General features: G+C 46.4%; 1 protein-coding gene across 7 annotated transcripts; it reads left to right on the top strand.

Moving 5' to 3' along the window:
* Window positions 1–41: 41 nt before the first annotated feature.
* Window positions 42–12,473, top strand: Dedd (death effector domain containing). 7 transcript variants are annotated; one of them, XM_076548263.1, is made up of 7 exons: window positions 78–183; window positions 1,197–1,299; window positions 1,923–1,955; window positions 8,792–9,180; window positions 9,366–9,473; window positions 10,887–11,033; window positions 11,587–12,473. In XM_076548263.1, the coding sequence occupies exons 4-7, from the start codon at window positions 8,856–8,858 to the stop codon at window positions 11,961–11,963; spliced, it is 957 nt and encodes a 318-aa protein (XP_076404378.1). In that variant the 5' UTR covers window positions 78–183; window positions 1,197–1,299; window positions 1,923–1,955; window positions 8,792–8,855; the 3' UTR covers window positions 11,964–12,473. The 7 variants fall into 7 exon arrangements, with proteins under 7 accessions (XP_076404377.1, XP_076404380.1, XP_076404381.1 ...); XM_076548262.1 differs by lacking the exon at window positions 1,197–1,299 and having other exon boundaries at window positions 42–183; XM_076548266.1 differs by lacking the exon at window positions 1,923–1,955 and having other exon boundaries at window positions 76–183.
* Window positions 12,474–12,703: the final 230 nt, after the last annotated feature.

A 12,703-nucleotide genomic window follows, 5' to 3' on the forward strand; every position in this document is an offset into this window, starting at 1 on the left:
CCGGGAGGCGCTGTTCAGGATGCAGCCACCCCCGCCCGTCCCTCCCCTCCCCCACGCCCGCGGCGGCGGCGGCGGCGGCGGCGGAGGCGGCGGCGGCTGGAGCCCGGATGCGGCGCCGTGAGACGGGGCCCGGGAGAGCAGCGCGGATGGATCCAACATGGCGGCGCCGAACCTGAGCCGAGAGTGAGGCGGCGGGGCGGCCCGGGGTGGGGAGGGGGAGCCGAGTGGGACGGGGCGGGGCCGGGCGGGGCCGCGAAGGGCTTGGGGGAAGGAAAGTGGAGGGGGAGGCGGTGGCGACGTCCAGCCTGAGAACCTCCGGAGAGGGAGGTGACGGGACGCTGCCAGGTGGGGGAGGGGACCCGCCGAGGGGGGCGTGCAGGGGAGGTGGCAACTGTGGGAGAGGGCAGGGGTCGGGGCGCAGGGGTGCGAGCATGGGGAGGGGCGTAAACAAGGGCCCAGGCTGGGCCAGGCCAAGGGGTATTAAAGCGGCCGAGGTGGGGAGTGGGGCTGCGAGCCAGCGCGTTGAGAGGGGTAGGAGCTGGTAGGGGGGGGAGCCTGAGGGTGTGGAGGGGCAGGGGGGTTTGGGGGCGTGCGGTTGCAGGAAGGACCGGACTCCCCGTGAGCGCTGTTGGGAGGACGGGGTGGGGGGGGGACGGGGACGGGGAGAATTGGACTGGAGACGTTTGGGTGAAGGGAGGTGTTTTCAAAGTGTTAAAATTGGAAGTGGGAGCGGAAGGGCCTTGAGGGAGAATTGGGGTGGAAAAGGAGAGAGAGAGAGAGGAGGGCTTGGGGAAATGGGGAGAGAGTGTCGCTGAGACAGAGGTGATGTGTGCAAAGTGAGAGACCCGGAGGAAAGTTTGGAAGGAAAGGGAGCGAGGGCAGTGGAGCTGCACGGATGGTGGAGGCTTGGGGGTTTCCCTTCTTGCCCCCGTGGAAAGACGGCAGAGTTAAGCAGTATCAGTTGCAGCCAATTTTGATTGCCAGGCGCTTGGCTTTTAATAGGGTGGGAAGGGCAGAAAGGAATGGTCATGTGGGTTTGGAGAATTGGGGTCGAATGAGGGTTCAACCGGATTTGCTTTCCAAAACACTCTCTTGCTTGCTGCTTCCTTGTTTTTCCTGGTTACAAATAGGGAGACGTAAAGCACTTTTCTAGGGTTTTGTTTTGTTTTGTTTTGTTTTTTTTTTTTTGCAATTAGCCATACAAGAATGGGAAGAGAGACGTTACTGGAGCCTTATATATACCAAGGTGGAGGCTCTGGAAGCCTGAGGAGGATATAGAAGAGACAGGCTGGCATTTAGGTAATCAGGCTAATTAAATATGCTTTCCTTTACAGACCCTTCTTTACTCTTCAGGTACTAGGAGGGAAGGAGGGGTCAATATGCTTATTTAGAAGCACGTTTCTTACTACAGCTAGGCGTGAGTGGATGCTGCTTTAGTGGTTATCTTCTTCTCATTGTGTTCTAAAGGAAAAGGTGACGTTCGAGATTGATTCTGGTCTGATGAGTGAAGTGATGGGAAGGAAGTGCTTTCTTGGGCTGTAACTTTTTTCCTTCCAGAAAATAGATGGAATGAGGAATTGAGGAGAAGAGTGAGGCGCCACCAGGTTTTTCCCAGAGGTTGTTGAGTTGAGGCTTTTCTTGCTATGAGCCATTGAGATTGGGAGTTCTTGGGTTGATACTAGATCGTGAGTTGACAGTGAGAGGGGACCTGGGGGACTTTGTTATATTTGAGTTCTCTTCTGTAGCTTGGAGTAGTTCGTTCAGTGAAATGACTTTAAGCTCCGATAACTTTTTTTTTTTTTTTTTTTTTTGCCACTGACGTTGACTAAGTGGACCTTTGAAGTTTTAAAATAAAGCTTGAAATTTTACTCTTTCCCCCTTATTTGTTTTTGTTTTTCTGCTGGCTTTGAAACTTGTGCTAGGAAGAGACCTGGGAAATTAAATTTCTTGCAAAGGTAAGTCTGGAACTTTTTTTTTTAATTATTATTTTCCAACAGTGGAAGGGAATGGAAATGATTTGAAAAGTGTTGGGGTTGAGGCTAATTAATGAGGTAGAGAAAACGAGTTTCCCTCCCTCCTGAGTTCACTAAGGTTTGCTGCAGACACTCCTCAGGTGACTGGAGATAGATAGCAGGAGGGAAAAGGACACTCCGTGTCTCGGGGCAAGGTCTCACCTTTGGTTTGCTACTGTCTAGCCTCCGGGTCATCTCTGAGTGACACGTTTAACGTACGGAAAGCTGTGCTCTTGTGCGTGGTCTACGAACTGTTTCTCTTGGAGGGTGACTGAGGGACTTCAGTGGGAAGGCTTTTCTTCTAGTTGACTGTCTCTCGCAGCTGTTCAGAGTTCTTGGGATTTTTTTTTTAAAGACATACTGTGTAATTCTGCCTTCCAGATATATTTGGTTACGTTTTCCTAGTCCCCACCATCAGGAAAGTGCTTCACATGCACTTAACTGTCCTGAAGGTTTTCCATGTAGTGGTCGCTTCAAGGTTCAAGCCATTCTCCCCACCCCCAGACAGGGTTTCTCTGTGTGACAGCTCCAGCTGTCCTGTAGCCCAGGCTGGCCTCGAACTCACAAAGATCTGCCTGGCTCTGCCTCCTGAGTGCTGGGATTAAAGGCGTGAGCCGCCGCCGCCCGGCAAGCCATTCTTTTTTTAGACAGGTTCTCACTGTGTAGTCCTGTCTGACCCATAATTTGCTATGTAAGCCAGGCTGGCCTCGAACTCAGAGATCTGCCTGCCTCTGCCTCCCTAGTGTGGGGCTCAAAAGAGTGTACCACCACACCTGGCTATTGTCACTCATTTTTTTTCTTCCATGTGACTTTCTTCTAAGGGCTTCTGAGAGAGTCAAATATTACTTTTTTTTTTTTTCTTGTGAAAATATAGATGTTATTCCTGTTAGGAAGAAGCTACCATTTTCATTTCAAGATATTTCTTCTACATATTCTTTGCTTCTGATAAGTCAAAGTACTTTAAAAAGTTTGAGTTGCCAGGCGGTGGTGGCACTTGCCTTTAATCCTAGCACCTGGGAGGCAGAGGTAGGTGGATCTCAGAATTTGAGGCCAGCCGGGTCTACAGAGTGAGTTCCAGGACAGCCAGGGCTACATAGAGAAACCCTGTCTCAGTTAAAAAAAAAAGTTGTCATTTCTAGATGGGAGAGTCTGGACTGCTTGGGCATGGAAACCCAGTAGAGAATAATCTATCAGGAAGAAACCGTCTAGGCACATATAGACTCTTAATTGGCTCTTGGTTATTTCAGATCTCCCTAAAGGAAGACAAGCTAGAACTCCAGGAAATTCAGCAGTTCATCAGAATCTAGAACTATTCTGTGCTAGGGATGTAGCTCAGTGGTAGAGCATTTACCTACTTATGCCCAAGGCCCCTAGGTTTGATCCCTAGTACTCTTGTTTATAGTTGTATTTTTTTGTTTGTTTTTATATAGAGTCTCACTCTCTAGACCACGTGGCCTTGAACTCAGAGATCCACCTGCTTCTGCCTCCCAGGTGCTGCGATTAAAGGAGTGCCACTGTCCTTGGCTGACTGTTGCTTTTTGTCTCTTGGTAGTTAGCTGTATATTTGATACCAACACAAGAGTTCTTTCTAATCTTCTGTTTGGAGGAGTGTGTTCTGGTCACTGTGGTATCTTCCATCTAGGAGCTCTGTGTCTAGGCTGAGTTCCCTTGCCACTGAAAGCTGAGTCTAATTTGGGTTAAGAGGAAGTTGACATTCTTTTCATCCTGAAGTTAGATTCTTAGACACCCTGGCTGGGTTGCTGAGTTAACTCACAATTCTAGATGATAATTAAGTGGGGAGAGCTGCTTACCAGCCTGCATACCAGCCTCTTGATATTACTATGGAAGACATGCCTTGGGAAATGCTTGCTTCTGTGTTTTGTGTTCTTGAATAGTGTAAGTCGGATTGGTGACCTAACAAGGAAGGGTCTGCTATTTAGTCTTGTTTCAGGACTTTATAAATGGCACTGAGGCTAAAGATGAGGATCATTTGTGCTAGTCTTGAAGAGGATGGCATTTTCTTATTCCCCATACAGTTTCGTATTGAACTAGGTCAAGTAGACCTCCTGGGATGGACCAGAAGGGAGTATGTCTCTACCACCTGCTATTCACCTGAATGGCAACAGCAGGTGATGGAGCAGGCATTGCTGGGGTGAGATGAAATTCCTTTGTGCTAGTTCGATTTATGAATTAAATGTGCTATGTCTTGACGGGCCTTCCTTTTCTTCTAGACTATGATTGGATTGTTTTGATTTGAAGAGACCCGATAGCTTCCTCCTCTAGATCTAGTAAGGAAAGTGACATGCATCCTTTTGACCCTTCATCATGTCTCACTTAAAATGGGATTCTCAACCTTAGTCCTATAGACATTTGGTCCAGAAAAATTTTTGTTGTTAGTGATTGTTCCATGCTTTATAGGTTGTGTAACAGCATCCTGACCTCATTGTATGCTTGACAATCAAAACTGTCTCCAGTCATTGCCAAATATCTCCTGGTGGGGCAAATTGCTCCTGGTTGAGAACCACTGACCTAGACGCCCTGATGGTTCCTAGATCACTTTCTACTATCTAGGACTTAAAGGTGATTCTTTTCCCCTCCCTCTCAAGTGAAGGGAGTTAATCTCAGAGGATTGAGACCTACTGTAGAATTACATTGATTATATAATTACATTAATTATATAATTAGGACTATAGTGTTTTATTTTGCCTCATTTTCCAGGGACAGAGTATGTGGGGGTAGTTTTTCTTATTTGCTTGGGGTTTTAGGACACTTTGAATTAGGGACCCAAGGAACAACCTTCTCTTCTGATTGGTTGGACATGAAGCCTGCCCATCTGTTTTCTCTGGGATTCTTATAATCAGCAGCTGGTCAAGAGAACAGGTGGGATAGGGACCATGGAAGAGTTGCAGGGACTCTTAAGGAAGCTCAGTTTTCTCCAGCTACCTACTTGAATAAGAAGCTATTTTTCCTCAGCAACTCTATTTGTACCTAGTGACAGCAGGTGAAGCAAGAGAGGAAGAAACAAGGGAAGCTGGTCTGCAGTTGAAGAAGGATGTTTTCTCAGCTGTTGCCCCTACTTTGGGTAGGATATCTAGGCTCTCAAAACTACATGGGGATTATATTTCCTCTTTACTTGGATTTCTCCTTTTTCTTTTTAAAAATTATTTATTTTTTGTTTGTTTTGTTTGAGATTCTCTTTGTAGCCCTGGCTGTCCTGGAACTCGCTATGTTGACCAGGCTATCCTGCCTGCCTCTGGAGTGCTGGGATTAAAGGCATACATACAATACACCTACCAGCCTTTTTTGTTTGTTTGTTTGTTTGTTTGTTTGTTTATAAAGGGAAGGAGTCTACACTTTCTCTGTTGGCTCACTGAGGGAGAGAGGACCAGGTTCTATTGCTTTTCAGCTAAGTCATCATCATGGTTCTTCTGAAATAGCTTACCATTCTGTTTTTGGTCCTAGAAATGGGATCCAAGGCCTTGTGAGGGCTGAGCATCACTACCACTGAGTTACATCCAGTGTTTCTCGGTTTCTGTCTTGTACTTTAGCCAGTATCTTCCTGTGTAAAGTGGTCAGAACACCATCTTGTTGAATAGGGTGGTTTGGTGTGGGTAGTTTTTTATGGTATGGAGACAGCTCTGGCTAGCTAGAATGTGTGGTTGGTTACTGACCACTGAATGTGCTGCTGTGCCCACTCCCCACCCGGCCCATTCTAGACAGGTTTCACTGTAGAACTCAGACTGGCCTTGAACTTGTTACCTGTCTCAGCCTCCCTAATTCTGTGATTATAGGCATGCGCATGCACCACCACGCTTGATTGACACGTGTCTTTTTGGTAGGGTCCTCTCTCACTCTTAGACTCTGATAAGTTTGTTTTTTAACTGGTATTGCATATATTGTTGACCTCTTAGAAATTAAGTTCAATTCTCAACAACAGGCTGTTTCTACAGATGTCTACTACTAGTTATTAGGAATATAAAGATGAGCTGGACGTGGTGGAGCATACCTTTAATCTCAGTACTCAGAAGGTAGAGGCAGGTAGATCTTCCAGTTGGAGGTCAGTTTGGTCTACATAAAGAGTTCCAGGACAGCCAGAGACCCTTTCTCAAAAAACCACCACGTCCCCCAAAGTATTGATGGTGGTAATACGTGCCTGTAATCCTAGCATTCAAAAGGCTCAGATAGGATGATTGAAAGTTCATTGCATGCCTAGGTTACATAGCAAGTTCAAGACCAGTTTGGGCTACACCTTGAGACATTGTGTCCAAAAAAAAAAAAAAAAAAAAAAAAAAGATTTGGAGAACAGAGAGTTCTTGAAAGAGTCAGTTGCTGGAGCTGGTGAAATGGCCCAGGAGGTTAAGGCATGTGTTACCGTGGTTAAGGCATGTGTTACCGAGCCTGACAACCTGATTTCCATCTCTGGGACCCACTTGGTGGAAAGATGTCCTCTGACCTCCACACGTGCACTGTGGCCATATGCACACACACAAATAAACTGAATACCAATTAAAAAACAGTTGTAAAAGCCAGTTGCAGTTGTACAGTTGAGACAGTGATTGGAATCTGAACCGTGGCAGTGGCAGTAGAAGAGGACATTTAAGAAATAGTTTGTGAGGGCTGGGGAGATGGCTCAGTGGTTAAGAGCACTGGTTGCTCTTCCAGAGGTCCTGAGTTCAATTCCCAGAACCCACATGGTGGCTCACAACCATCTGTAATGAGATCTAGCACCCAGGCAGAACACTGGATACATAATAAATAAATAAATCTTAAAAAAACAATAACAATAGTGTGTGTTGTACAGTAGGAATTAAAAACCGACTGCATGGTTGGAGGTGGTGGTCAGGGTAGAACAGTTCTCAGTAGTACTATCTTGCAAGCTAGTAAGAATGAAGAACTAGAAAGTGGAGGTGAAAACTGTTAAGACTAGATGATTGGTTGATATTACCCTGGGTAAGTGTGTGAATCAAAATCAGGGCTGTGATTGGTTCTTGGCAGGGGTTTGTTACATGCCACCTGTGAGGAAGGGTTAGTTAGTTTGTTTTTATATTGCTCTGCTTTTGAGATCCAATGGCTCAGAGTGGACTCAAACTCCCAATCCTCCCATAGCATGAGGCTTCTCAGTGTGCAGGATTATGGCATGTGCCACGATACTCACTTTTACTCCTGAGATTTTGAAGTTAAGGGACATGCTTAAAGTCACACAGCTACATTTGTAATGACACAGTCAGAATTTAAACTAGTTCCAGCTAGTGACTTATAACTGTTCATCTGATTCAGTTTCTCTATCAAAGATTGTATTCTCAACTTTTTGGTTTTACCTATGTTTAAGAACAGGATGGTGGTGGTGCTTGAAGGCAGATCTCTGTGAGTTCGAGGCTAGCCTCGTCTACAGAGAGAGTTCCAGGATAGTCAGGGCAACACAGAGAAAAGCAGTCTTGAAAAAAATAAAAAATAATAACTAAATAAATAAATGAGGCCAGGCATGGTGATGCCTGCCTTTAATCCTAGCACTCAGGAGGCAGAAGCATGCAGATCTCTGAGTTTGAGGTCAGCCTAGTTTACACGGTTCTAGGACAGCCAGATTTACATAGTGGCTTAGAACTCTGTAGACCATTATGTGGTCTCAAACTCACAGAGATCCTTCTGAGTTCTGGGATCAAAGGGGTACACTGCCACACCCAGATGTTACTCTCTCTTTTTTTTTTTTTTTTTTTGGTTTTTCGAGACAGGGTTTCTCTGTGTAGCTTTGCGCCTTTCCTGGCACTCACTTGGTAGCCCAGGCTGGCCTCAAACTCACAGAGATCCGCCTGGCTCTGCCTCCCGAGGGCTGGGATTAAAGGCGTGTGCCACTACCGCCCGGCCAGATGTTACTCTCTTACTGTATTTTGTTGTTGTTTCTGTAAGACAGGGTTTCAGTAAATAGACCAGGTTGGCCTGGAACCAGATCCTAGCACCTCAGCCTCCTCACTGTTGGTTACAGGCATGTGGCTCCATGACCAGCAAATCAGTGTCTGAAGGGACCAAAAGCAGTGTTTTGAGGGCAAGAGGGAAAATCTGGATAACATGAAATAAAAAAAAAAAAAAACACACAAAATTTGAGGTCGTATCTTGTAGTCCAGGCTGGCCTTAATCTCGCTGTATAGCTGAGGATGGCCTTGAACTTCTGATTCAAGTACTAGGATTATAGGCATGCTTTATCACACTGGCTTGTTTTGTTTGAGATATGGTCTATCTATGTATCCCTGGCTGGACTGCAACTTGCTGTGCAGACCAGAATGACTTTAAACTTAGGGCAATCCTCCTGCCTTTGGCTCCTGAGTGCTGTTAAGTACAGACGTGTACTCTCATGTGTAGCTGCAATAGGAACTTCTGAACTATGCCATACTAAAATTGCACAAAACATTCTCACTCAAGGAAGTGACTGTGTTCCTCCAGTAGGATCTGGACTTAGGGTGTTATCTGTTGAGTATGAAGATCTTTAGTATTGTTTTTGTTTGTTTTGCTTTTGCCTTTTTTTTTTGAGACTGGGTCTCTCTGTAGCCTTGACTGTCTTGGAACTCTGTGATTTACTTGTCTCTGCCTCCTGGGTGCTAAGATGAAAGGCATGCACCACCACACCCAGCATGAGTTTATTTTTTTTATTTTTTTTTTTAGTAAACATTTTGTGATATTTAATAATATATTAAGCAGCGTACTGTTAGTAGCATGTTGAGCAGTACAGATAAATAAAGTTAGTTGCTACCAGTGTGTGGCTCATGGGTTCTTGTCCTGTCTTACAGGACACTGGAGATTGCAGCTGCTGAGCAGAGATTCTGGAAAGCACTCTGTCCCTGAGCCTCTAGCATGGCGGGCCTGAAGCGGCGGGCAAGCCAGGTGTGGCCCGAAGAGCATGGTGAGCAGGAACATGGGCTCTACAGCCTCCACCGTATGTTCGACATCGTGGGCACCCACCTAACGCACAGAGATGTTCGTGTGCTTTCTTTCCTCTTCGTTGATGTTATTGATGACCATGAGCGGGGACTCATCCGAAATGGACGTGACTTCTTACTGGCACTGGAGCGCCAAGGCCGCTGTGATGAGACTAACTTTCGCCAGGTGCTGCAGCTGCTGCGCATCATCACTCGCCATGACTTGCTGCCCTACGTTACTCTCAAGAAGAGACGGGCTGGTGAGGGCTTACGGGGTCTGGGAGCACTTGAATATGAGAAGACTTGTGGGAGGCCAGGAGTGCTTAGCACAGGAGTCTAAAAGGGAGGTGGTCTTGCCCTAGGCAGTACTAGAGAATAAACTGTGAGACTCTTGGGGAGAAGGCAGGTGTGTATTTTTCTTGAGTGCCTCCTTCTCCTCCTGCAGTGTGCCCTGATCTTGTAGACAAGTATCTGGAGGAAACATCAATTCGCTATGTGACCCCCAGAGCCCTCAGTGATCCAGAGCCGAGGCCTCCCCAGCCCTCTAAAACAGGTGAGAAGATGTTACTTGTAATTTTCGTAAGAGAATATCGATCCCATCACATGCCTGGCTGGGCCAACATCAATGAAAGGATGCAGTCCCTCTTCATCTACCCCATGAAAACCGTCAGAGGCTGGGGAGGGGGCTCAGTCTGTAACATGCTTATTGCATAAGCGTGGAGACCTGAGTTCAGAGTCCCAGCACCGACACAGGAAAAGCTGGGCAGTCAAAAAAAAAGTGTCTGTAATCTCAGTCGTTGGAGAGGCAGAGAAGGTGGATCTCTGGAGCTCACTAGCCAACCAACCTTAGCACATTGGTGAATGTAAGGGTCAGTGAAAGGCCCTGTCTAAAATGTACTGGGGAGAGAATTGAGGAAGGTGCCCAGTATTGACCTTTGGCCTTCGAATACAGGCACACCCATACGAATACATCCTGTGAACATGGACACATACAACTCAGATGAGGTCTGCTTTGTCTAGATCCAGTGTTTGCTCTCACATCAGATCCTCCTTTTAGATCACTTAAAAAAAAATCAGTTTACTTTATGTGTATGACTATTTTGTCTGCATACATGTTGAACCATCTCTGCAGCCTCTAGGTCATTTTTTTAAAATTTATTTTTATGTATATGAGCGTTTGCCTGCATATTTGTATGTGTACCACGTGTGTGCCTGTTTCCTGTGGAGGTCAAAAGAAGTGTCAGCTCCCCTCATAATGGTGTTACAGATGATTGTAAGCCACTATGTAGGTGCTGGAAACTGAACCTGGGTTCTCTTCAAGAGCTACAAGTGCTCTTCACCACTGAGCCATCTCTCCCAACTTATTGCGTTTTTTGAGACAAAGTTTCTGTTTTCTCTGTGTAGCAGTCCTGGCTGTCCTGGAACTCAGTTTGTAGACTAGGTTAGCCTTGGACTCAGAGATCTGCCTGCCTTTGCTTCCCAAGTGCTGGGGAGTAAAGGCTGCTCCACCACTGCCTGGCCTTCTCCCAACTTTTTCTTTGAGACTTCCTATTTACCCAGGTAAGTCTAGTACTCTGTGTATTCCAGGCTGGCCTTGAACTCAGAGATTTTTATTTTTCTTTATTTTTTTTCCAGAGCTGAGGACCAAATCCAGGACCTTGTGCTTGCTAGGCAAGTGCTCTACCACTGAGCTAAATCTCCAACCCCCCTTCCATTACTGTTTAAGTGCTGGGGTGACAAATTTCTTCCACCATACTTGGTATACCTCCGCCATGCTAGAGTTGAGCCCAGATCTTCATTAATGTTAGGCAGACATTTGATCACTGGGCTATATCCCTCAGCCTTCAGGTTACATCATCAATACTGCTTTTATTATTAAGTGTAAATGATTCCTTTGCATATTCCAAGTGAAGTATTTGAAGTTTTGCTTTTAAAACCTTGTGTTTTCCATTTATTTTCTGCTCAGTGCCTCCCCACTATCCTGTGGTGTGCTGCCCCACTTCAGGTTCTCAGATGTGTAGTAAGCGGCCAGCCCGAGGGAGAGCCACACTTGGGAGCCAGCGAAAACGCCGGAAGTCGGTGACCCCAGACCCCAAGGAAAAGCAGACATGTGGTAAGGAAATTCGAGGATTCTAGAGATGTAGACTTGAGGGAAAATACCAAGGACTCCTGGGATAATGGGCAGTGTGTTTTTCAGTGCAAGGCAACCTTTGGTTGCTGCTGTCAGGTCAGGTGTAGTTTTTATGAGATTATCCTTTTGGCAATGGTATATTAATGGTAAAATTCTTTTTAGTTATTATTAAGTTAAAGGAATGCCAATATGACATCCTTATTACAGGATGAACCAAGTCAAGACAGAGAATTAAACTTTTGCACTTTTTTCCCCCTGAGACAGGGTTTCTCTGTGTAGTTTTGGTGCACTTTTGCACCTTTTAATAAAATAGCTGTTATAAGCAAGGTGCTGGTTGTGAGTAACCTGAGCATATGCACTGGAGGGAAGCTCCAGCATTGAGACAAAGGCTTCAGGACCCAGTGAAGAACTAGTTCTGGGGAGGGATGGGAAGCTGTGACAAGAGGGTTTCTCCTCTGCCGGTTTTGCTTGCTTTTCTAGCTTTGGATGTAAACACAGTCCTGACTATAACCCACTTTCCTTCCATCTCTCCCAGACATCAGGCTTCGAGTCCGGGCGGAATACTGCCAGCATGAGACTGCTCTGCAAGGCAATGTCTTCTCCAATAAGCAGGACCCACTTGAGCGCCAGTTTGAGCGCTTTAACCAGGCCAACACTATCCTCAAGTCCCGGGACCTGGGCTCCATCATCTGTGACATCAAGTTCTCTGAGCTCACCTACCTCGACGCATTCTGGCGCGACTATATCAATGGCTCGTTATTAGAGGCACTGAAAGGTGTCTTCATCACAGACTCTCTCAAGCAAGCTGTGGGCCATGAAGCCATCAAGCTGCTGGTGAACGTGGATGAGGAGGACTATGAGCTGGGCCGACAGAAACTCCTGAGGAACTTGATGCTGCAAGCATTGCCCTGACCTTCCCTGTCTCACCTCTCTGGGGATTGTTGGCTCCATCACCTCTGGAGCTTACATACTGTTCTGGGGTTCGTTCTCTGCCCTTCAACCAATCACACCACCTTTTCTTTTTTCTTTCTTTCTTTCTTTTTTTTTTTTAAGGAAAAGACAAAGGAAAGTGGAAATGGTGTTCCCTCCCCCTCCCTGCACCCATGTGCCTGGGCTTCCCCTCTGTTTCCTGTTGCCACTTCCCCCTAATGTGTGTCTCTACAGCCACCTTACCACTGAGCCGTAAGACAAGTGTATAGGGACGGAGTCTATGGAACATAGCCTTTGTAAGGGACTGAACGTTGCTTTCAGGTGCATCGAGGGGTAATCAATACTTATGGCTTTATGAGGGCTCTAAAATTTTGTCTGAAAAACCAAAGGGCTGTGAGTAAAGGAGCTGTGTGGAAGGTGGGACTCTGAAGTGTATTTTGGAAATTAATTACCACCTTCTTCCAAATTATAGAATTTTTTAAAAACAAAGAAGCTGTGGCCCTTTCCACTCTCTCCTGGCCTCTGGTGCTGCTCCTCTCTGCCTTTCCTTCATTCCATGGCTCCATACCCCTGCCTGGGGTGGCTCCCTCCTTTCCCCTGTCAGATCCTCGCCAACAGAGTAGGTGACTGGGCCAGACCCCACCCCTGCCCAACTGTGCTGTACATGCGAACACCAACACACAGGATGGACAGAGGAGAGGGTGCTGGTTAAAGTATACTTC

This window comes from Peromyscus maniculatus, chromosome 11 (assembly GCF_049852395.1).
Source record: "Peromyscus maniculatus bairdii isolate BWxNUB_F1_BW_parent chromosome 11, HU_Pman_BW_mat_3.1, whole genome shotgun sequence".
Classification (NCBI taxonomy): domain Eukaryota; kingdom Metazoa; phylum Chordata; class Mammalia; order Rodentia; family Cricetidae; genus Peromyscus; species Peromyscus maniculatus.

Coding starts and splice junctions, on each gene's coding strand:
- Dedd (XM_076548262.1), top strand. CDS start 8,856: ATGGCGGGCCTGAAGCGGCGGGCAAGCCAGGTGTGGCCCGAAGAGCAT. Junction 9,181..9,365: donor TCTCAAGAAGAGACGGGCTG/GTGAGGGCTTAC, acceptor CTCCTCCTGCAG/TGTGCCCTGATCTTGTAGAC. Junction 11,034..11,586: donor CAAGGAAAAGCAGACATGTG/GTAAGGAAATTC, acceptor CATCTCTCCCAG/ACATCAGGCTTCGAGTCCGG.